Raw genomic sequence first — 23,106 nt, forward strand, 5'->3', positions numbered from 1 at the left:
CAATGTGGCCTTATGTAGTAACACTGGTATGGTTCTTTAAAAGGGAACCAGTCTGCAAGAAGAGAGATGTTGCAACTGGACAAGGGGTCAAGGACCCAAGATGATGAGTTTGTTTGCAGTAGGCAAAGCCATGATATGCACACTGTCAGAATATGCAGTTGTCCTTGGTGAGGATGTAATAATAATACACTTTGTTTTAAAAGGCCATAAAGAGCTTTACACTCACTAAGACAACACAATCAGAAATTAAAATCGTTTGGAAAATGAAAAAAAAGAAGAAAAAAAAAATTACGCGCTCTGTTTTTCCTCCGGTGAAAGAAATTCCCTTTCTGGCCAAAAGAAATCTTAGGAAAGAGATTAAAAAAATGGATATTCAAATGTTCATGATGAAAGTGTAAGGAAGTTGTGAGTAAATTAAGAAATACACAAAATATAATATAATATTTCAAATATTCCATATATGAGTAGAGTGAGAAACATACTGTACTTATTGACATGAACATGTTTGAGATTGTCTGCACTAGTTGTGGAGCTGCTATCTCCACACAATCATAAAACATCTGTTGATCTTATCTCAAAAGACACCTCAGATAACCTGTTGTCGAACAGAGCCACATTTAGGGCAGAAAGCAACTCCATTCCATCTCACTTTGAAGATTAGAAATGCACATCAACTGGATTAATTGTGAGTTAATGAATTGAGTAAGATTGTAGATGATTAGAGAGATCTGGCTTAATTGTTTCCTATATGGTCTGTTGAGGCGGCGTGCAAATATAGTTTAATCACTTGTTATAGGCTATTGTCGCCTATATAATATTGACATGTCCAAAATAGGGATGCCATTGACAGGGTTAATGTGTTTAAAGAGAACATCACATTTGGCGTGATGTAGACATGTCCTCACCCTGTCTAGGGCTGCAGTATACTGTGTCCACCTCATCAGAACAAGAGTGGAAGGAGTGGAGTCAAGTTGAACTTATTTGTTCAATTCACACTCAATATTTAGTTTATTTAGTGTAGTAATCCCCCTTTGTGTGCCATGAGGTGTGGTGTGTCCCAGGGCATGGCCACCTATACCTAGTCAGTTCATGACAGCATACTATGTGTAATCATGTACACATGCTCTGTGTAATCATGCACTTCAAGGGTTGCAAATGTAGTCATATACAGTACATCGGCCATGTTGGGGACCAATACAGGTGTTTCAATTCGTCTGATTGATGTAGAACTAATACACTAGTGTGGACTACATTTGAAACCGATGACTTGACTGTCAGGTTTGGCTCTGGAAACACTTTGAGACAGGCACAAGATAATAATAATAATATAATAATAATAATAATAATAATAATAATAATAGCACCTTTCATGACATTAAATGCAGCTCAAAGTGCATAGAGAAAAAAGAAAAGCAAACTATTTTAAAACAGCATTAAAATAGTAGCAGTAATGCAATACAAGAGGACATGAATAACGACAAGGATTTTAAAAGCTCAACTAAAAGCAAGAGTGTAGAAGTAGGTCTTTAGCTGTACTTTATAAATGTCTACAGTGGCTGTCTGTCCAAGGTATAGTGGGAGTTTGTTCCACGCCGTCAGCCTGTAGAAGCAGAAAGACGCTTTTAGTTGCCATTTTTTTAGGCACATTGAGCAGTGGAGGACCTGAGGGGGCGGTTTGTCATGTAGGTAGGAAGGTGCGAGACCATTGAGAGCTTTATAAACAAGTAAGAGAATTTTAAAATCAATCCTAAAAACAACAAGCCAATGCAGTGAAGCTAAAACTGGAGTAATATGTACATGTTACATATGTAATATGTAATATTACATGTTACATAATTATGTAATATGTACAGTAACAGTACGGCAGCCCCCTAGGTTCCAGTTGTTTGTTCAGACACATGGAAAGCAACTGCTGTGGCCAGAATTAATTTCCTTGGGTCTAGTAGGAATATAGTAAATGACAATAAAGAAATCGCCCTACTGTACATTTTTCTAAGAACAGACATATTTAGCTACTTGTTCGAATCCTCCCGCCCCCCCTGTAACTACTGTATACATTTTATCGTCTCCACGAGGCCGAAGGCATGGGGAGAGAGTATGTTTTGCACTCAGTCCATGTGTGTGTGAGTGAGTCCATGGGTGTGTATGCGTCCGTCCATCCGTCTGTTACCAGCTAATCTCCGGCACCATTAACCCGGTCGATGCCAAATTCTGCACACACACTCCCTGGATGCCAACGATGAACCTCTGCCCCAAAGTTTCCAGAACGGCCTATTATAGCGCCACCAGGAGGCCGACTTTTGTCAAACACATTTTTCGATATTCTGTCCAAAGATCCTGCAAATCGTTACACAGTATCTCTATAGTCATGTGTTCAAGATGGATCTGTCCGATATTTCATATTCCATCCTAATTGCCTAACATTGGCTTTCAAAGTTTGCAGGAATTGGCCCGTTTTGAACAAAAATCCTCAAATCAGGAATGCAGCGTGCAATTTACATGAAATCATTCATGGACTTTCCTACTAGTCTGAGGAATATACAGTATATAACACATTTTTGGAACAAAATGCCTCAAATCATCCAATTGCCATCCAAGGCGTAAGAAGAAATGGCACCCTTTTCACATTGACCTATTATAGCGCCACCAGGAGGCCACAACCTAGGCCACCTGACCTGCCCTGGTGGAGACCTGTGCCCCGAGGGGCACGTTAACTAGGTGTAAATGAACTTTCCCACCATCACTGCAGTTATTACGTCTAGATCTTGCATCTTGTATCTCTATGTGTTATGTTCCCTGGGCTATTTCCTCCTCCTGTCATAATCTAGTCAGAGGAGTCTGACTCCTCTGACCATTGTCATGTTGCATGTATTTGTGTCACCTGTGCATTAGAACACCCAATCCTAGGTGTTCATCGTCACTACGTGGCTTTCTGTCCTGTGCTTGGCCCCTCGCCACAGCAGTGGTATAGCCTCGGAAACCCAGACGTTTTAATTTCCAGGGAGTCCACTTCAATTCGGCATAGAGTATAGCGCAAACATTGCTCACTCTCTGCTCATTTCTGATCGTCTGCACCTTTGTAAAATTGACATACACACGCACACTTGTACACACACACACACACACACACACACACACATTAGTCTCATGTCGCGCAGCTGCTCATTGTTTCTCCCGGCGGATCCTGCCGGGAGCTGCCTATGCCATAAAAAGCATAGGTGAGTTCCAGGCTACAGCAGCGGTGACAAGAAGGCTTTCCTCTAAACCTGCTGGAGCCTTTCTGTGTTCCAAAGAGCCACAAACAAACCCGGGCCTCATTCCAATTCCAACATCACATGAGCATAGCGCCTGTCGTAGACATGCGCAGAGCAAGTTCAGTCAGGGAACCTCAGTCAGCGCGCCGGCCGTTAATTGGGCCACCACAGCATCGTCCACATTCACTCAGCCAATCACAGCTCACCCCATCTCTCATACCGGCTACTTGAACCAGAGGTCTGCATTCCTCTGCCTTCTTGTTTGCCCACTGCTGCTGTATCAGCGTGCTGCTGTCATACACTTGCGCTCATTCTGCTTGCTTATTGCTAATGCTTTATTGTATACTGTGCGCTGCTGTATACAAGTGCGTGCTCACCCACCTCCACCCCAGCTACCACCTGTCGTTTTGGATCTACTGTTTTAGGTATCTATATTCAATAAATATATATATTACATCCTCCTTGAGTTGTCTGACTGAAATGCTTTTTCATTGAGTCAGTCGGATCTGTTCATTCCCATACAGTCGCCGTAGTTTCCGGTGTGTTCTCGCAAGCAAGCCAATATTTCACCTGATAATTTAACCTAATATGCATACAGTAATCCATCAACTGCTCCCACTGCACGTTTAATAAATGCATGCAGTAAAAAAATCAATCTACTGCAACAGCTGCGTGGGGACACCTACCTCTGTAATGAGTCTAATGACTGACTATAATGAACAACATGGACATTTATCTCATTTCAGGAAGGAGAAGGATTTTGTGGAGAAGCGCTGGAAGGACGTGCGGGTGGGAGACTTTGTGAAGGTTGTGTCCAACGAGATAATTCCTGCAGACCTCCTGCTGCTGTGCACGTCGGACCCTAACGGAGTGTGTCACGTAGACACGGCCACCCTGGACGGAGAGACCAACCTCAAACAAAGAAGGGTTGTGCTGGGCCTGTCCGCTTCTGTGAGCATCAGTGTTTTAACTTTTAACCTCTTATCTGTTTCTTTCCTAATTGCCTCTTACTGCTCAACGCTTCTGTTTCATACTGTGTATGCACTATGCATGTGACGTATAGATACATACCACAGACATACGTACAGTACACTAAATGTGTGGAACTGTGGATGCCTCATTGGCCACTCTGAGGCCATATACATTCATAGTTACATGCTGTATGTCGCAGACATATTATCTGGTATAGCTTGCCTTAACTTTTAGTAGAAAACTACTTTATCAGGCCACTTTTCGAACCGGTTCTTTTTTCTCACCTAATATTGAACCAGATCAGAACGTTTGATTGATTCAGAATCCTAAAAGTTGGTTTGGGACTAGCCTCGGTACCCAGGCTTTTATTTTCGTTTGCATTTGGTTCAAAAATGAAAAGCCTGGGGAAACCCATTGGAAAATCTGGCATATAATAGGAAGCCCACTTCCTTGTACTTCGCTAACTTATAACAGTACAGTAGTCTGTCCATTAATGGACAGACTACTTGCTTGTCACAAAATCCTTTAAATTGGGGGATATGCCAGATACATTCATACTGCCCAAAGCAGTATGGACATTATACCAAGTACATTACTTGAGTACCGAATTTAGGTAGATTATTTTGAGTATTTGTATTTTACTCATGTATTTATATATTTTTTGTATACATATGACTATTACTCCACTACATTTCAAAGGTAAATATTGTACTATTGGCTCCAATACATTTCTAGGAAGGGGAAAAGTACATTTTGAATTAATTAATTATTTCAGACAGACAGACAGACAGAGAGGTCTAGGAACATCTGAAAACTGCATTTAACATACTGCAAGTTAACATACTGATGCCTTGCTTATCGTGAAAATTAATTGTTGTATACACTCACTTTTATTTTCATTTTATTCGTCTCCTCTCTTGACATTTTGCAGACCTCGGACTTTGAGCCTGAGCGATTCAACAGCACGGTGGTGTGCGAGAGGCCCAACAACAATCTGAACCATTTCAAGTGTTACGTGTGAGTATCAAGCACATGAATCACCAGTGCTCCCCACACACGTCTTTGAGTCTCCGAAAGCAGCCGAGCAAAACTAATTTCCAACCCACTCACTGCTATTCCGGACGCATTATTGGCCTGTAATAGGCTACGATCGATTTCCTCCTAGCGTACCGCCGTACTGTAGCTTTTATAACAGCCGGGCTTTCCTTCCTGTCCAGCTAGAGGCCATGAGGCAGCACATTCACTAATAGGGAATATTATGAGGGCTAATGAACATCTAACGAGATCTGACAGTAATGAGTGCGAGCGTGTGTGTGGGGTGGGCAGTTGCAGAATGAAACAAAGTACATTTACTCAATCTAGAGTGCGGGCTACGTGGCCCTCACACCTATACACCGCCAATCTGACCGATACGTCCGACTCTGAGTCATATAGTGTCGAGGGCTTTGTCAGAGTATCCGTTGTTCCCGACGTCCCTGACTGTTTCCCTTTTGTGCCTTGTTCTCATGAATATGAGTGTACAGTATATCTTCCACGACTTGTTTCTTTCTTTCTCCATCTGCAGAGAGAAGCCCGATAAGAACAAGCTGGGTGTGAGCTTCGAGAGTCTTTTGCTCAGAGGATGCACCGTGAGGAACACAGAGCATGCGGTGGGGTTCGTGGTGTATGCAGGTAGGTTCACAGGCGGATACACCATGAGGAACACAGAGTGCGCAGTGGGGTTCGTGGTGGCATCTTTCCAGTGGTGTAAAGTAACTTAAATACATGTACTCGCGTACTGAACTTGAATGTTTTTTAAAAAAAAAGTCTTTACTGGAGTGTTTCCCATTTTTAGTACTTTTTCTCACTGGAAAATATGATATGTTTACTCCACTACAATTATTTGAAAACTTTAGTTGCTAGTTACTTTATAGTTATTACAAAACATTGCCCACTTTAGCCCTATATTTAGGCCATTTGAAAATAGCCGATCTACAAGCTCAATGTGTAGATCAGCTATTTTGAAAAGATTTTTATACATTTGAAAACTCATTCTGCAATGAGTATTCTACTTTGATACCAATACCAATACCAATACTCCTGAATGAAGTGTCTGGTGCTGGGAGTCTGGTGCAACGCACAGGTCCTGGCGGTACTCCTGGTGAGAGAAGGAGTGGACAGGAGTCAACCCACAGAGCCTAGTCCCTCCACATGCCAGAATAGTATACCTCTCAGTCCCGGCATAGTAGTTCCGGAGTGGTTCCAACGGATTGTGCAGCCCTGTCTTTCCCTAGAGTGGGTCTGATCGAGGGTAGCTACTGGGACGTAAGTCGGGACTTGATCACCCCGGCTGGGTCACCTGAGTGAGGGGTTATGATGTTCGCGAGACCCGAAACCCTGATGACCTTGGGATACATCACTGACGATACGTCCCAGTTGCATCCATGTGATGTGTTTTCGTTCTGTACATTTTGAATTCTTGAGTATTTCTACATTCTACACGGTTTTTTGGGGGGGGTGCACTTTCATGCTTTATTCAGATAGACCACGGTACACGGAGAGACGGAGAGAAATGCCGACAAAGAGCAGGGGAGTGACATGCAGCAAATGGTCTGTCGGTCCGGAAATCAAACCACTGACTCACTGTTGGGCATTAGAGCCTTTTTGGTACGCACCCCGACTGAAAAGTGCTTTATAAATGGTGGTTGGTTCCCCGCAGCCTGCTACAGTACTACCATCATTGCAACGTTCTGCTGCACAACCCAGTGAACCCACCACTGCATAAATGTTTCACTATCATTCGGAAACCACTTCTTGTACATTTCAATGCGGCAGAGGCTCAGGGGGTACTCCTCCTCGGAATCAGAAGAAGGACCCGGTTCGATCGGTGGCTCCCCCATGGTTAAGTGTCCCTGAGCAAAACCCCAACTGCTCCCTCATGTGGCCACTCCGACCAAATCATTGCATGGGTCAATGAAAACTAACTAAGTATGCTTGATTTATAGGCAGCTATAGTTGCGTGCCAGTGTCATGTCAATCGAAAAGCTCTTAGATCTGCTATTTTCTGTATTTTTAGAAAATAAGTGGTTTATTCATAATGTATTTTTTGTACGTTTGAGTCCCTGGGGTCCCTTCCTAAGTAAGTAGCGTGCCATGTGGCCCATAGGGCAGGAGCCCATGTCCTGTTTCTGTAGCGTGCGTGAGGTGACTTGATGTGCATCCCCCAGCCATGATGTACAAGTACACCCCCATAGACATGATACTATATGGTCTCAGGAACTTACCCCCGATCCAAACCTTGATGCTGACGGCCAAGCAGGGAAGCATTGGGTGCCATCTTTATGGTCTTTGATATGACCTGGCTGGGGGATTGAACCCTGACCGCCCAATCTCAGGGCAGACACTATAACCACAACAATGTAATGGAGGCAAAAGTACAATATTTGTGTATGTAGTGGAGTGAAAGTCCAAAACAAAACATACAGTATATCTGTAAAGTACAGATATGTAGACTTAAAACATTTACGTAAGTACAGTACTCTCAATAATACATAATTAGTTACTGTCCACCAGGTAGGCCTATGCACGGTGCTGTGTCTGTGGCTGTGCTATATATGTGTGAATTGTTGCCTCGTGGGTCTCTAATGGGTCTACAGTGTTTTCCCGAGGGCCTCGCATCACTGTCTCGCCTAATGATTTCCCAAAGAATATTATGGTATTATTGCACTCTTTGAGATCAATAATCACTCCTCTCCTGAGTGAGTTTTTCATGGCTTGTTTAATGCCTCTCTAGTCTGTACCGGCGGTCATAATAATGAGATAAACGCCCTTCTGTCCCATGTTCAAGGTCACGAAACCAAGTCCATGCTCCACAACAACGGCCCGAGGTACAAGCGCAGCAAGCTGGAGCGCAAGTTGAACAGTGACGTCATCCTGATCGTCATTCTGCTCTTCGTCATGTCTCTGATTGGAGCGCTAGGTACAGTGACATTAATCATGAATATATCATTACATTATACAAAGAGTGATTCATGGAATGTTCCTTACAGTGTGTTTATTTATCCGGATATACTTAGATAGTATAGTGTAGAGCAAACGTGTTCATGTCAAGGACCAACAAAATCTTTATTTTATTTGGATTGTGGACCAACATTCGAGAAGATTATGTGCAAATAAAGAGAAAATGTGTCAATATTACAAGCTCATTGCAATGCGCAATTATTTAGTATGAGCTTTTATTATGAGCTTGTATAGGTCTGTTTTTCTTTTAATAGCTGAAAAATAAAAGGTGTTTAACCACATGAATCCTAACGTCCTTATTCCGGGGCAAACATTCAGCAAACATACTGTAGCAGATAAAATCTCACAACCCAACGCGACGATAAAAGGAGCGATTCTCCTAGTTCTATATAGTATAGACCCATGTGGTACTCCGTCCAACTAAGTAGTACAGTAGGGGTTTGGGGACCCCCTGAAACCCCTGGGGGTCCCTGGGTCCCACTTATAGAACGAACCACTGGTGTAAGAGAGACAGGAAACTGTGTGCCGAAGGACACAGGTCTCCAGAATAAAATAAAAAACGTTGCAATTATGTGGTCAAGCCAAGGCGCTATCTGGTCGCCTGCCCGGCACAGTGCATTTATGAATGGGAACCTGTCACTTCCTGGAGGCTGTTGGCCTAAAGCCCAGTGAGAGCAAACACTGTAGGTACACGAGACAACTGACCGAGTAAGGAAGGTACTCTGAGTGGATGCCAAAAATAGCTGCCTCCCTTTGCAGACGGAGTGGGTGTGATTAATCCCCCTGTCCTCACACACAGGTCACTACATCTGGCTGCTCACACTTCCCAGCATTCCTCCGTTCCTGGTCCCCGACAGCCTGGGACACCTCGACTCTGCCCCGCTGTCTGGATTCTATATGTTTTTCACTATGGTTATCCTGCTGCAGGTATATAGCGCACAATTGTGGGACGTGCGGCACGTGCGTGCGTGCGTGCGTGCGAGTGAGTGCTGTGCGAGTGTGTGTGTGTGCGTGCGTGCGTGCGTGTGCAACTGTTCATACACATGTGCAAGGTGGCTATAGCTGAGTGTGCAGACAGGCCACCTGGGAGACAGAATCTCCCCGGTTCACGCCCCGCGGCCTACTGTACGTGATGAAGTGTCCCTGACACGTAACCCCTTAACTGCTCCCCAAGCACTGCACTAACGGTTACTAATAGTGCCCTCTGCACCTAATAGTTAAAGGATGAGAAAATGCAGAGCACAAATCTATGTGCAAATAATAGTTACAGTTTCCCGTTTCCTTTGATTCCTGTTTTCTAGTTTGATTCCCGCTTCCTGGGTTAGTGTCGAAGCATGTCAAAGTGTCCTTAAGCAAAGATACTTACTAACCAACTAACTCCTAACTGCCCCCAAGCAGGTTGGTGCACATTGTAAAGCACTTTTGACAAAAGGCGCTATATATTAATGCACCATTTATACCCTTTAACCCATCACCTCCTGTTCCCCCTCAGGTCCTCATACCGATCTCCCTCTACGTATCCATTGAGCTGGTGAAGATCGGCCAGATCTTCTTCATCACCAACGACATTGACCTGTACGACGAGGACACGGACAGTCGGGTGCAGTGCCGAGCCCTCAACATCACAGAGGACCTGGGTCAGATACAGTACATCTTCTCAGACAAGACCGGCACGCTCACCGAAAACAAGATGGTCTTCCGTAGATGCACCGTAATGGGAAACGAGTACTCACACCATGAGAACGGTAAACCTCACACCTCACAGAACAAGTCAGACTAGAACCACACACGCACACATGTAACACCTGAGATTCAAATCCTGTTCAAGGGGGAATCCCCCCCTAGCCAGGGGCCATAATATGGCCATAATAATATAAAGAGTTGCTCAGTCTGAAGCCTATAATATTATTATAGCCTTCTGACTGAGCAACTCTGCTGCACACACTCATGCATGGAAATACACATGCACGCACAGTCACACACACACACACACACACACACACACACACACACACACACGTGCGTGCGCAAGCGCGCGCAAGCACAGACAGACAGACAGACACAGAAACACACGCACACATACAAACACAAACGCACGCACGCACGCACACACACACTGCACCTGCAACACCTGCAACTACACCCAACCATTAGTATCACTCGTATTCACTACTGTGTGTGTGTGTGTGTGTGTGTGTGTGTGTGTGTGCGTGTGTGTGTGCGTGTGCGTGTGTGCGCGCTCGCTTTGCAGCTGTTCGACTGGCCGTCCTTCATGACGCCGACTCCGAGGAGGACGTGGTCTTCTGCCAGACGCCGCGGCCTCCTCCGCAGACGGGCTGGTCAGTGGAGGCCGAGGACTCCTCCGAAGCCACGCCGCGTCGCCATGGCGCCCGGCAGCGCAGCCGGAGCAGAGCTGCAGGGAGCACCTCGGGAGACGTGGCCTTCAGCAGCCCGCTGGTGAGACGGCAGCTCAGTCACAAAGCCAAAAAAAAAAAAACGTCAACGACGTGTCACATGATGCTGTGAATTCCACTCGGTATTACGAGGCACTATACAGAGCCCTGCAGGGCCGTGTTTTGTCATCAGCATTCCACTGGTGCGGGGTGATGCTGCATGGAGCTCAGACACGCTCAGCCCCACTGGAGGTTGCTATAGGGGGTTTTTCCACTATATACCTTGCCGGTTTCCATTTGCCGGGGGAGGATGGGAGCTGGAACTCGTGCCTCTGCTTCTGATTATCCCCCCTCAGTCTGTCAGTTGTCAAATAAATATAAACAATTAAACATGCATATATATATATATATATATATTTTTTTTTTTGTTTTTTTTGGTAAGAATCACAATTTTTCTGTATAGTTTGGTATACGTACAGTACGTTAACCACATGAAGTATTTTAGGCAAGATCCGTTTGTCAAGATTTGTCTAGATATTACAGATCTACAGTAGAAGCTCCAAAACAAAAAGGCCACCATAGCAGAGCATTGAACTGTGCCTAGTGTACGGTACAACAATTAATTTGTTAAAAGCTCAAGTTGTCTTTATTATTGCATTAACCCATTTTGGGCAGGAACGGGAACCCCTTTTGGTGTTGGCATCATGTCGTGCTTTAGCTATTGAAAAATAGCAGATCTACAAGCTCATAGCGCGCCACCGAGTGGCACGCTACGAGCTTGTAGGTCCGCTATTTTTGAAGAATCGAAGAACGACTGACATGGAAACATAGCTTTTTTTTTTTCAGAAAACTGTCAGGACGTAGAAGACATTTTTAGAATCTGATCTCGGGTCAGAATGAAAACTGTCAGGAATGTATAGAAGACATTTTTAGAATCTGATCTCAGGTCAGAATGAAAACTGTCAGGAATGTATAGAAGACATTTTTAGAATCTGATCTCAGGTCAGAATGAAAACTGTCAGGAATGTATAGAAGACATTTTTAGAATCTGATCTCAGGTCAGAATGAAAACTGTCAGGAATGTATAGAAGACATTTTTAGAATCTGATCTCGGGTCAGAATGGGTTAAAATGAGCCAGGCAGTGACACGCGGCGGCCTCATGTGGCCGAGGGTTCATGGTGCAGATGGTCAAGCTGCTATAGGTGTCAGCGATGAGCACTGCCCCCCGTGTCTGAACACACATATGCGGCCCCTCTGGGTTACATTAGGCATGGACTATACTGATGGCACATAGACTACAGTAAATGGGCACTATATATTATTAGTCATGGTGTACAGTACAGTGGTCACGGTGGTGCCATTTCTATTTTTGCCCACAGGAGGAAGGGTGCAGGCCAGCTGTTGTCATGGAGAAGCATGATGCTCAGACTTATCACTTATACCTTATTTACTATACTTATACAAGGAATACCATACCACACTCTGTCACCACATGTACAAACAGTAACAATGATAATAATGATGATGATGATAATAACGATAATAACATGTATAACATGTATTATGTATTTTTATATAAAGATAGACGGAACAAAAACCAATGTGTACAAAAAAAGGTGCAGTGAAATAAAATACAAACATTGAGAGAAGCATCATGGAAAGGCCCTTTTGATAAAAGGCAGATGATGGAGAAAAGAAAACTGCATGGTGGTGACCATGGCAACCCAGGCTTTTAAATGCAACAGCGCCACAAATAAACCTTTAAGCTGTGCCAACAGGAAATGGACGTGGCTCCGGATAGGAAGTTGCTTCGGCGGCTCCTGGGGAGCGGCATCGGCGGCGTCGAGGCAGACCCCTACGTGGACTTCTTCCTGGCTCTCGCCATCTGCAACACTGTAGTGGTTTCCACGGCAACGGCTCAGCGACAGAGGGTGAGCTGTGTGTGTGTGTGTGTGTGTGTGTGCGCGTGCGCGTGTGCGCGCGCGTGTGCGTACCCTGGATGAAAGACATAGATGAAGGCTGCATAGAGAGCGAGAGAGACAGACAGACTGAGACACTGCCAAGCATGAATTTGTGCTCTTTAAACGGGCTCCATCATCCTGTCTGTCTGTCTGTCGGTCTGTCGGTCTGTCGGTCTGTCGGTCTGTCGGTCTGTCTGTCTGTCTGTCTGTCGGTCTGTCGGTCTGTCTGTAATCTTTAGTTTTGTGTTTTTGCCCCGCCGCCCTGCATCACGTCCCCCAAAGGAGCACAAAACAAGCATTCAGGCTTTGTGATTTTACCCTATTTTGAATTCATTTTCAATAAAGTGTATTTTGCAGATCATGCAAAATGGAAGATAATCTACCGTATAGTTAATTGATAATGGTATATAAGGAGTTGCATCATGATCCAAGGAATCCATGGCAAATATTTTTGATTGTATGACCTATACTATGGGACAAAATTGATTGCCCAAAATGTAAAGTGACCTGGTATAGCACCACCATGAGGCCTATTTGAGTAATTCGGAGTGTCTTCTTTGGCCTACTGAGAGTGTGCATGCAAAGTTCATGGAAGTTCGGTCAGTCAAGCATTGTCCAAGCAGCACACACAGTCACACACTGCTACCTTGGCCCGGTCAGTCTTGTAAAAGCAATTACTGCTATCAGTGGGTATAAGGCCGGCCGAATTACACAACTTATTCACAAGAACAATGTTAATGTGTAACAAAAAAATATACGAAAAATATCTTTTTGCATCTAAAGATTATCATTGCATATTACAATGCAACTCTTGTGAGTGAATTAATTGCATGCCATTGGTTAGTACCCACACATCCCATAATAAGCCATAGGGACAGGAGCATTGTATTTTGATAGGTAGTATAGTGTAGTGTAGATAGTATATTTATAGTATAGTGTATGTATCTATACTACACTATACTGTACGTGACTATACTATATACTATCTCATAATTCAGGTGGACAAGCACCCGATTGGCTAGTGTGCAGCCTTGTGGGACGCATATAATTCACAAAAAGATATAGAAACATAGTTTGCATTGTACTACTTTGAAAAACATTTAGCAAATGAGTTTGTTGCCCTACTAAGCACTAAAAATATGACACTGATCAGCCCTGTGGTTAACACACACGAACACACGCACGCACACACACACACACACACACACACACGCACACGCACACGCACACACACACGGGGCCAAATGCATGAATCTCCTGGTGGAGAATAGATTAATTAAGTTGGCATTCCACTTATCGGCCTCTCAGTTTGACTTGGATTTTTCATGCTCACTGGAAATGTTAGCCAAAAAGTTGCCTCTCTCTCATCAGTGGTCAGTGCTAATTTCTGTAATTGCTCTTCCAAAGCCCCAGATGAAATTCGCTTTGTCTCTTCTAAATTAACCACACAGTGAGGGGTGAGTGCTGGGGGGAGTTGGGTCACCCTTATTCATTTGATTACCCGTTGTTCGTGACTCGTCTGTTTCGCGTTCAAGCGGGACAAGATGGTGGGTTGTATAAATGGAAAGGTTTCCGAAGCAAAAGGAACAAGTTGTTCCTTTTGGTGGAACGCATGCATCCTGTGCTTTGTGGAGATGATAAAATGATAAAATGATGATGATAATTGTAATGATAATAATAATAGAAAAAACAAGCTGCAGCCTATTAATTCCTGTCTCCCTTTGTAATTACCCAGCAGAGTGGGAGCCAAAGCCCGTCTCTGTCAATGGACACGTTGTCGAGCCTGGTGAGGACGGCCAGCTCCCTCCGCCAAAAGATGGCCTCTTGGCAACGTTCGCCTCGGGGGAGCCCAGCTCTCTCTGAGCGCACGCCGACGCCGGGAGAGGGAGATGTCCCCGCTGAAACAGACGAGCCCAACGAAGGCCTCGACATGACGCCGCCGCCGCGCGTCCAAACGAACAGTGCTCCCCGTGTCACGCAAAGCGCCGAGCCCGCGGTGGACGTGGACACGCTGTGTTATGAGGCGGAGAGTCCGGACGAAGCGGCGCTGGTGTACGCGGCCAGAGCATACGGGTTCACCCTTCTGGCCAGGACCCCCAGCAGCGTCAGCGTGCGGCTGCCACACGGGGAGCTAGTGAGGTTCGAGGTGCTGGACACCTTGACCTTCGACTCCAAAAGGAAGAGGATGTCGATCCTGGTGAGAAACCCAGTGACCACAGAGATAGTTCTCTACACAAAAGGGGCAGATTTTGCCATAATGGAACTGCTTGGCGCACCATATGCAGGTATGTGTATAGGTAACAGACATACAGGTATGGTGTCAGACTATTTGTATATAGCCTATATATTGTTTGATGTGTAGCTCAAGGTGCTTTACACTGTTCACAGCACACATTTTGCTCTTTAACTGACGAGTTAACAGATGAGTAAGTGAGAATTGCGGCTTTGCAATCACATACATTGTCAAAGTATACCGTAACAATTGACTCAAATGGACCCGCAACGGCTCAGTACTAGATGTTGTCATATATATTTCCAGAGCACCATGGCAAGCAGATGAAGAGCATAGCAGCAAATACTCAGAAACATCTGGACTGGTACGCTAAGGAGGGGCTGCGGACCCTCTGCTTTGCAAAGAAGGTGCATGCTATGGATATTAATGTTCACTGAAGAAATTGTTAATTGAACTCCCAAGAGTGTATAGGCTACAAATTGTTAAACGTCCATTTGGTTCCATTTGTTCGCTCTTGGAAGTTAAGTCATACTGTGCAACTTTTGATTTGAAATTTTGATATAATCTTTCATTTTTATATTTTTCACAATCATCAACATACAGTAAATGTGTTGTTTTTGGACAACTAAATGTACTTTTTGATGAATTGTGACCTGATGGCCAATATAAAATGTACTAACCCCTGATCAAGCAGGCAGGCTTTATTAGCTTTGCGGCTAGATCAAAGCATGTCGCCACTCTCTTACTAGATTACTCTGCAGTAGACGTACTGTTATATTGGCTAAAAGTATGTTTTATTAATACAAAAAAATGGTTCTGGATTGCAGAATTAACCATTAATTAGTGATTGTGTGTTGCAGGTGATGAGCAAGGGGTCATATAATGACTGGTCAACCATCAGACAAAGTGCGTTGACTGCCATGGCTGACAGAGAACAACTCATCATGGAGTCCTCCGTCCATCTAGAGACAAACCTCAACCTGTTGGGTAACACACTTGCACACTCATGCACGCACGCATGCACATACGCACGCACGCACGCACGCACGCACGCACGCACACATGCACAATTAAGTTGACGTTAAAGTTAACCACTTCACAACCCCGGCATCGATATTTGGGGAGAAGCGAACATTAGCCAAAACTAGCAGGTCTATAAGCTCACGCAAAATAAGAATTGGTGAAGACCAGGACTAAGTGTAGAGGGTTTAAAGAGGTTAAGATACATTATGCTCCATCTTTGTATTCAGACTAACTGAACCTCTTCTTTGGACATTTAATTGTGCCCTATACAGGGGCCACGGGCATCGAGGATCGTCTGCAGGAGAGCGTCCCCGACACCGTTGATGCACTCCGGGAGGCAGGGATCCAGATGTGGGTGTTGACGGGGGACAAGCCAGAGACGGCTGTCAACGTGGCCTACACCTGCAGACTGCTGCACGAGGAAGACCTAGTCATTCATATGAACTGCAAGGACAAGGTATGGGCCTTCTGAGCTTGTAGTTATGCTTTTTTCCCCACTGTGTATGATTAAATACTGTATAAAATACTGCTTAAATGGTTATACTGTTCCTCGTGTATTCCTGTTGGAACCCCCTCCATGACCCCTGGGGGTCCCAAGACCCCACTTTTACTTAACATCTGCCTTAAACTGTTGATTTTCTTTTCTTTCTTTTTAATTTTATTAAACTTTCCATTTAGCCATGTATTGTCCAAGCACCAAAGTTTCAGGAGATGTTTCACGGTAAGACTGTCTCACTCCATGCAGTGTTTTTAAGCACATTTCCATTTGAGCTAAAGGTCAAATCTTCACATTTCCACCTCAGAGAGATAAGATGTCAAGAGACATGAGACAGTGTGGCCGTGGCTGGTCATTAAAGATGTGCTGACCTGACAGTCAGGAGGACACTTTAGAAGCACACCTGGCCTGTCTCCTAATCAGTGACAGTTGTGCAAGAAGTATTCAGATATTCATATATTCATCTCTATTTTTTTTTAAAAGGGCAGCTGTGGCTCAGGAGGTAGAGCAGGTCGTCCAATGATCCCTGGGTCGGCGGTTCGAATCCCGGCTCCTCCTGTCCACATGTCGAAGTGTCCTTGGGCAAGACACTGAACCCTACATTGCCTCCAATGAGTCGATCGGTGTGAGCTTGCCACCATTGGTGTGTGAATGTGGGAAGTGAGGATGCTGGCGTCGACTGTTCGCCGCTTCACCTCCCAGTGAATGAACCATTGTAAAGCACTTTGAGCACTTTGAAAAGCGCTATAAAAATGCAATACATTAAAAATGCAATTCATTATAATTGACTAAATCAATTAGTTTGATTAAATGTTGCACACCAACTGTCTTCCCCCCCCCCCCCCCCCCACACACACACACACACACACTAATATACAGTACACAGAGGTGGTACTTACTGTTCCCAAGCCTTCTCTTCTGAACAAGAGTGTATGTATGATGTACTGTATATGGAATGGACCACGTTGTACCATCATACACCCTATCCCACCCACTGTACCTAATAATAAAGTCCTGCCAGAAGTTAATGATATGACCCAGTTTAGCTTAAAAGAAACAAATTGGGCAGATGAGCTTTCCCTGAGGCTCAGAGAGAGAGAGCTGTCATCATAAACATGACACTGTGACATGCAGTGGCCAAACTGCATGGGCACACTGACTGGATTATTATGAATTCAGCAGAAAATGCTATCATTATTTATTCCATCCTGCACTCCATTCCGTGTTTCTGTAACTGCATTTCCTTTGATAGTACATTAATTAAGTATGAATGGCATTTTGTTTCATTGTCTGAGTAGATTGCTTTTGCTTGCTTTTTGTGTTGTTTGTTAATTACACGCTTGGTTTCTGATAATGGAAGCCGTTTCATACATTACAAGATCCCGGGAACATTATCTTACAACCAGCTTTACAATAACCAGTAAGACACCTGAGGCCTGAGGGCGAGAAGTGACCTCGTCCTAAAGGGCATCCATCTATGTGACAATCAGACTGCTGGCATGGGATCAACATATGGAATGAATTCTGTACTGGCCATATATGGAGCGTGTCTTGAGTGTACAGGGTTTGATGAGTTCAGATCAACATAATTGGAATGTGAACAGGTCAGAACAGAACAGACAGGTCAGCTCCATATATGGAGATCTAAGACAGTGACAGCGGGGGCAGTGTCTTGAGTGTACAGGGTTTGATGAGGGCCCAGGTAGGGCCGGGCCTTAATTTTCGGGCCTGTTGAGAACTCTATTTCATTATTTATTTTTTTTGCCAGCTGCCAGGCACTGCTGCATTAATAACTTTGGGGCAGGCCCGTCTAGAGTTTAAATGGACAGGTATCAGTCAAAAGGAAGGATGGATGGGGAAGGATCAACATATGGAATGTCAGAACAGGTAATGACATACGTATACGTATATCCATATATGGAGATCTATAAGGGTTTGAGGTTTGAGGTCAGATGTAGAGTTGCTGGCCAATATTGATGACATCAGGGATCTCAATATATGGGCTTAATTGCGACAGCATGTCGCATTTTCTATGACATCAGGGATCTCCATCCCTGATGATGTCATAGTGATGACACGAGACCTGGTCACCATATATGGGGGCTTGCATGTATGGGGATTTTGAGTGATACACTGACAGACAAAAATTATTTCATAGTAAACGCGACCTGCATGTGGTCGCAGTAATTATTATAATTATTTTGTTGCCTTCAACTGAATTGTTGAATTCAACAAACACAAATCAAGTTGTGTAATGGTGGCCATAGAACAGCGGTTCTGAAACCTTTTCATGTCAAGGACCCCCACATTAATATACATAACACACATTAACATCTGAAAGGATTTGGTGACCCCATAAGAGAAGATTGGTGTTGTTAAAATGTAACATAATACTATATCACCCTGCAAGAGACCATGAAGAATACTCTGGCTGTTTTTTTTTTTTCTTTCAGCTCATGTGCGCGTCCACCCTGGACTGCATCGTGGAGGAGGTGAGGCGCTATGAAGACGACCCCAGGAACGTGGGCCTGGACCCCAGCATGGCTCTGGTGATAGACGGCCGCAGCCTGTCCATCGCTCTGGAGTCTGACCTGCAGGACCGGTTCGTGGACGTGGCTCGACGCTGCCGCTCCGTCCTCTGCTGCAGGGTGACGCCCTTGCAGAAGAGTCAGGTGGTCAGGGTCGTCCGGGACAAACTCAAGGTCATGACGCTTGCTGTTGGTAAGCGTGAAACAGATTTTTTCTTTTTCTGTATTACCGTTACTATGTTGACATAGTGTATATACGACAGACAGTGTCTCACTATGTGCTTTTAACCAAACATTGGCCCTGTGATTTTCAGGTGACGGCGCCAATGATGTCCACATGATCCAGACAGCTGATGTGGGCATTGGGATATCTGGTCAGGAGGGGATGCAGGTCTGTCTGTCTGTCTGTCTGTCTGTCTGTCTGTCTGTCTGTCTGTCTGTCTGTCTGTCTGTGTCTCTCTCTCTCTCTCTCTCTCTCTCTCTCTCTCTCTCTCCTTTGTGCACATGCAGACCAACATTCTATACAAACGTGTGTTTGTCTCTTGCAGGCTGTAATGGCGAGTGACTTTGCCATCTCCCACTTCAAACATCTGAAGAAGCTTCTGTTGGTCCACGGGCACTGGTGCCACGCTAGACTGGCAAACATGATCATTTATTTCTTCTATAAGAATGTGGTGAGTTTATGAGGGGCGCTAGCCCTTCCTACATTCAGCTATAATGTATATTTGCGTCTTACACAAACATTAAATTCCCATTGACACTGCATGTAGAATTTATGTCATGATGTACGATGATAAGAGTGCCGCTCACTTCACACGGGTGTGATTTTACATAACTGAAATGAATAAATTAACGGCTTTTAAACGGCTATAAAGATGTTGTATGACTATGATCATGCACAATGATTATTTTAATCTATCTAAATAGTTAGAGTATGTTGTGTATGTCCAGGGGTCATCGCCATACTGGCTTGTGGCTTTTGTCAAATTTTTTTATTTATTATATTACAAAAAACACATAAAAAGATATACCCTTGAATGACCAGGCCTGTAACTCTGAGAGTGTACAAATGGAACCAAATGGACCTGTACACTCAAGAGTTAAGGGGGTCCTTGCAAATAAAACATTTGAGAACCAGCTAGTTGCTGCTAGTATATTGGACTCTTAATGTGACATACATAGCGTCATAGTAAATAAGTGTCATAGATATTCTTAATCCATTTTGGGCGGGAACCCCTTTTGGTGTTAGCATTATGTTATGCTTTAGCTATTGAAAAATAGCAGATCTACAAGCTCATAGCGCGTCACCGAGTGGCGCGCTACGAGCTTGTAGGTCTGCTATTTTTGAAGAATCGAAGAACCACTGACATAGAAACATATAGCTTTTTCAGAAAACTGTCAGGATGTAGAAGACATTTTTAGAATCTGATCTCAGGTCAGAAACCTTGAGGCTTAACATTTTAGTAAATGATCAAAAATAAGAACATTACAACGGCGTGTAAAAAGGAAAATGTCGAAAGTCTTGCCCCGTGCATGGTCCTATACTGATGACCCCATAATGTCCTCTTGCAGGCGTATGTGAACTTGCTGTTCTGGTATCAGTTCTTCTGTGTGGTCCCTATACTGATGACCCCATAATGTCCTCTTGCAGGCGTATGTGAACTTGCTGTTCTGGTATCAGTTCTTCTGTGGCTTTTCGGGGACCACCATGATAGACTACTGGCTGCTGGTCTTCTTCAACCTCCTCTTCACGTCGATGCCGCCCATCATGTTTGGGCTGATGGACAGAGACGTCTCTGCTGAGATGCTGCTGGGCGTTCCCGAGCTCTACAGAACGGGTCAGGGCCCGGGGGTCAGTGGCACTACTTTATTCCTATAGCCTCGTATAGCTTCCTTTAAGGCACACCGATGTATACAGTCTACAATCTACAGTACTATAGTTCTACAGCCAAAGCATCTCTTTGTCAACTATACATGCTATACTACATTATACAACATACATGTGTACTATAAAGTGCTATGCATTTTATGTGGTCATAGCACTTTACAGTACACATGTATATTGTATAATATATAATATAGTATAGTATGTATTGTTGACATAGATACTCCACTGTTACGTTCTTAGTTTATACATGATTCATGATGACTACTTTTTTATATATGTGATGTATGCGTGCGCGTGTACGAAACAGTCTATGGTACGCGCGTATTTATGTGCGTCTGTGTGTACACATGTGTGTGGATGTGTTTAGGTATACAAGTTTTCAACGTTCTGGTTTGCCATCCTAGATGCCTTCTATCAAAGCCTAGTGTGTTTCTTCATTCCGTACTTGGTAAGAACCTGATTCTTCTTTTCCTTTGGGCTTTTCCCTTCAGGGGTCGCCATCATCTGCCTCCAGATCACCCTGTCCTCTGCCTCCTCTTCTCTCACACCAACTAACTTCATGTCTTTCACTACATCCATAGATCTTCTCTTTGGTCTTCCTCTAGGCCTCCTGCTTGGCAGTTCCAACCTCAGCATCCTTCTACCGATATATACTCACTATCCCTCCTCTGTACGTGTCCAAACCGGGTGCAGTACTTAGTTTAGACAGTATTTGGTTTACACTAGTTGATTAGACCAGTCATTAGTCCTATACAACGATACAATCTATCTCAAACCCTCACCCTAACCCTAACCTCCCACGGGGCAGCACACCTAAACCTAACTTTAACCCATGTCTAACCAATGACTAGTCTAAACTAAGTATGCACCCCGTCCAAACCATCTCAGTCTGGCCTCTTTGGCTTAGTGGCTTTATCTCCAAAACATCTCACATGCGCTGTCGAGTCCAGTGCTGAGCATTTATAAACTTTTGACTGAGTTTCTACAAAGTTGGTCATTTTGTAAATTGTTTTGGTTTTTGTGTTTGAAATAAACAGATTTTTATTATTCATGTTATTGATGCTATGTAGGCTTATTAAAATATATTAATTCAATTCAACATTTCATGGGACTTAAAATCATTGTTTATTTTGCTGGCCTTCGCGATCCTGGAATTTCGCCTTTTTGTACCAAAGATTTACAACACCAAAGGTTAAGTGACCTTGCCCCTAAAATGATGAAATTCCAGGCCCGGGGGGGGGGGGGGGGGGGGGGGTCTTTTCATCTCTATAAATGAACCGAAAATACATTTTATGGTAGGTCACCAATGAGACAGCTTCAATTTGATAGAGTCCCAATTCCAATGTTGGCCATTTATTTTTCTTCATTTCCAATTTCAAGTGTTTATCCTGTATGATTTCTCTCTCTCTCTCTCTCTCTCTTCAGCACTGGGGAGACCTCTGTTACTGAACAAACGCTTCTGCACATAACGATGATTATTATCAGAATATAGAGCTATTTAAAACTTCTTTTAACAAAACACTACTTACAATGAAATGGTCCGACAACTATTTCAATGCGTGGTGGGTCTCCCTAAAACATAATTCTGGAGTTATTTCGTCCACTGCTGAGAGCAGCTGACCCTGCGGTTCCCTGGTGCTTTTCCTTGTTTGTTTGTTTTAATGACACATTGTCTTCTTCCTTCAGACTTACCGAGATTCTGACATTGACATTTATACCTTTGGAACGCCGATGAACACGGTGTCTATATTTACCGTCCTGCTGCATCTCTCTATCGAGATCAAGTCTTGGGTAAGTTGTGTATCGACACCAGATTAGATTTATTCATCCCAGAGGGGGAGTCTTAACAGCTTTACAGCTGCCACAGACAAGCGTCGTAAATAATCGCTATATGAGCCGAGAAAACAATAAAGGCATCCACGTGCATAATGTAGATTTCAATAATACTAAAACACTGTCTTTTTTTATTTAATTCTGTATCATGCATTAAGTTATGTAATAACAAATAAAATACAGAAAACACTATATCCATTCTTAGAATATTCTGAATATTACTGCAACATGGTAAAACAATTATTAATAATTAAAGTTAAACATCATCATTGTATACAATATATTGTATTGATTATCATCCTGGTCAGATCAGATCAGTAGAAATGATTCTCCTCTCTTCTAGGGCTTTTATCCCCTTTTATCACTCCCTCACCTGACTGGGTATTTTAGAATGTGCATTATATAACCAACATGTCATTAGTTGTGCCATTAGAATACTTTGTTATATATTTAGACGAAGTAGGACATTAAATTCACAGTTTCAGCCCACTATATGAATCTGCATGTGCTGCTCTCGTCATTCGT

At 43.8% G+C, this 23,106-nt stretch overlaps 1 protein-coding gene across 2 annotated transcripts in view; it reads left to right on the forward strand.

Moving 5' to 3' along the window:
* atp10b (ATPase phospholipid transporting 10B) overlaps nt 1-23,106 on the forward strand; it is a 33,705-nt gene that overhangs the window by 8,143 nt on the left and 2,456 nt on the right. Inside the window, exons 3-20 of one of the 2 annotated variants that reach the window (XM_080774521.1) lie at nt 4,001-4,205; nt 5,158-5,243; nt 5,791-5,897; nt 8,053-8,184; nt 9,025-9,152; nt 9,718-9,970; nt 10,477-10,682; nt 12,398-12,550; nt 14,316-14,865; nt 15,120-15,220; nt 15,674-15,800; nt 16,109-16,293; nt 18,786-19,053; nt 19,175-19,251; nt 19,409-19,534; nt 20,512-20,712; nt 21,116-21,196; nt 22,435-22,539. In XM_080774521.1, the coding sequence (XP_080630647.1) occupies nt 4,001-4,205; nt 5,158-5,243; nt 5,791-5,897; nt 8,053-8,184; nt 9,025-9,152; nt 9,718-9,970; nt 10,477-10,682; nt 12,398-12,550; nt 14,316-14,865; nt 15,120-15,220; nt 15,674-15,800; nt 16,109-16,293; nt 18,786-19,053; nt 19,175-19,251; nt 19,409-19,534; nt 20,512-20,712; nt 21,116-21,196; nt 22,435-22,539 (3,091 nt within the window). The remainder of the gene's footprint in view (nt 1-4,000; nt 4,206-5,157; nt 5,244-5,790; nt 5,898-8,052; nt 8,185-9,024; nt 9,153-9,717; nt 9,971-10,476; nt 10,683-12,397; nt 12,551-14,315; nt 14,866-15,119; nt 15,221-15,673; nt 15,801-16,108; nt 16,294-18,785; nt 19,054-19,174; nt 19,252-19,408; nt 19,535-20,511; nt 20,713-21,115; nt 21,197-22,434; nt 22,540-23,106) is intronic. The other variant, XM_080774522.1, reaches the window with a different exon arrangement.

The sequence above is a fragment of the Protomyctophum bolini genome (genome assembly GCF_963924005.1).
Source record: "Protomyctophum bolini genome assembly, chromosome: 10".
NCBI classification, from domain to species: domain Eukaryota; kingdom Metazoa; phylum Chordata; class Actinopteri; order Myctophiformes; family Myctophidae; genus Protomyctophum; species Protomyctophum bolini.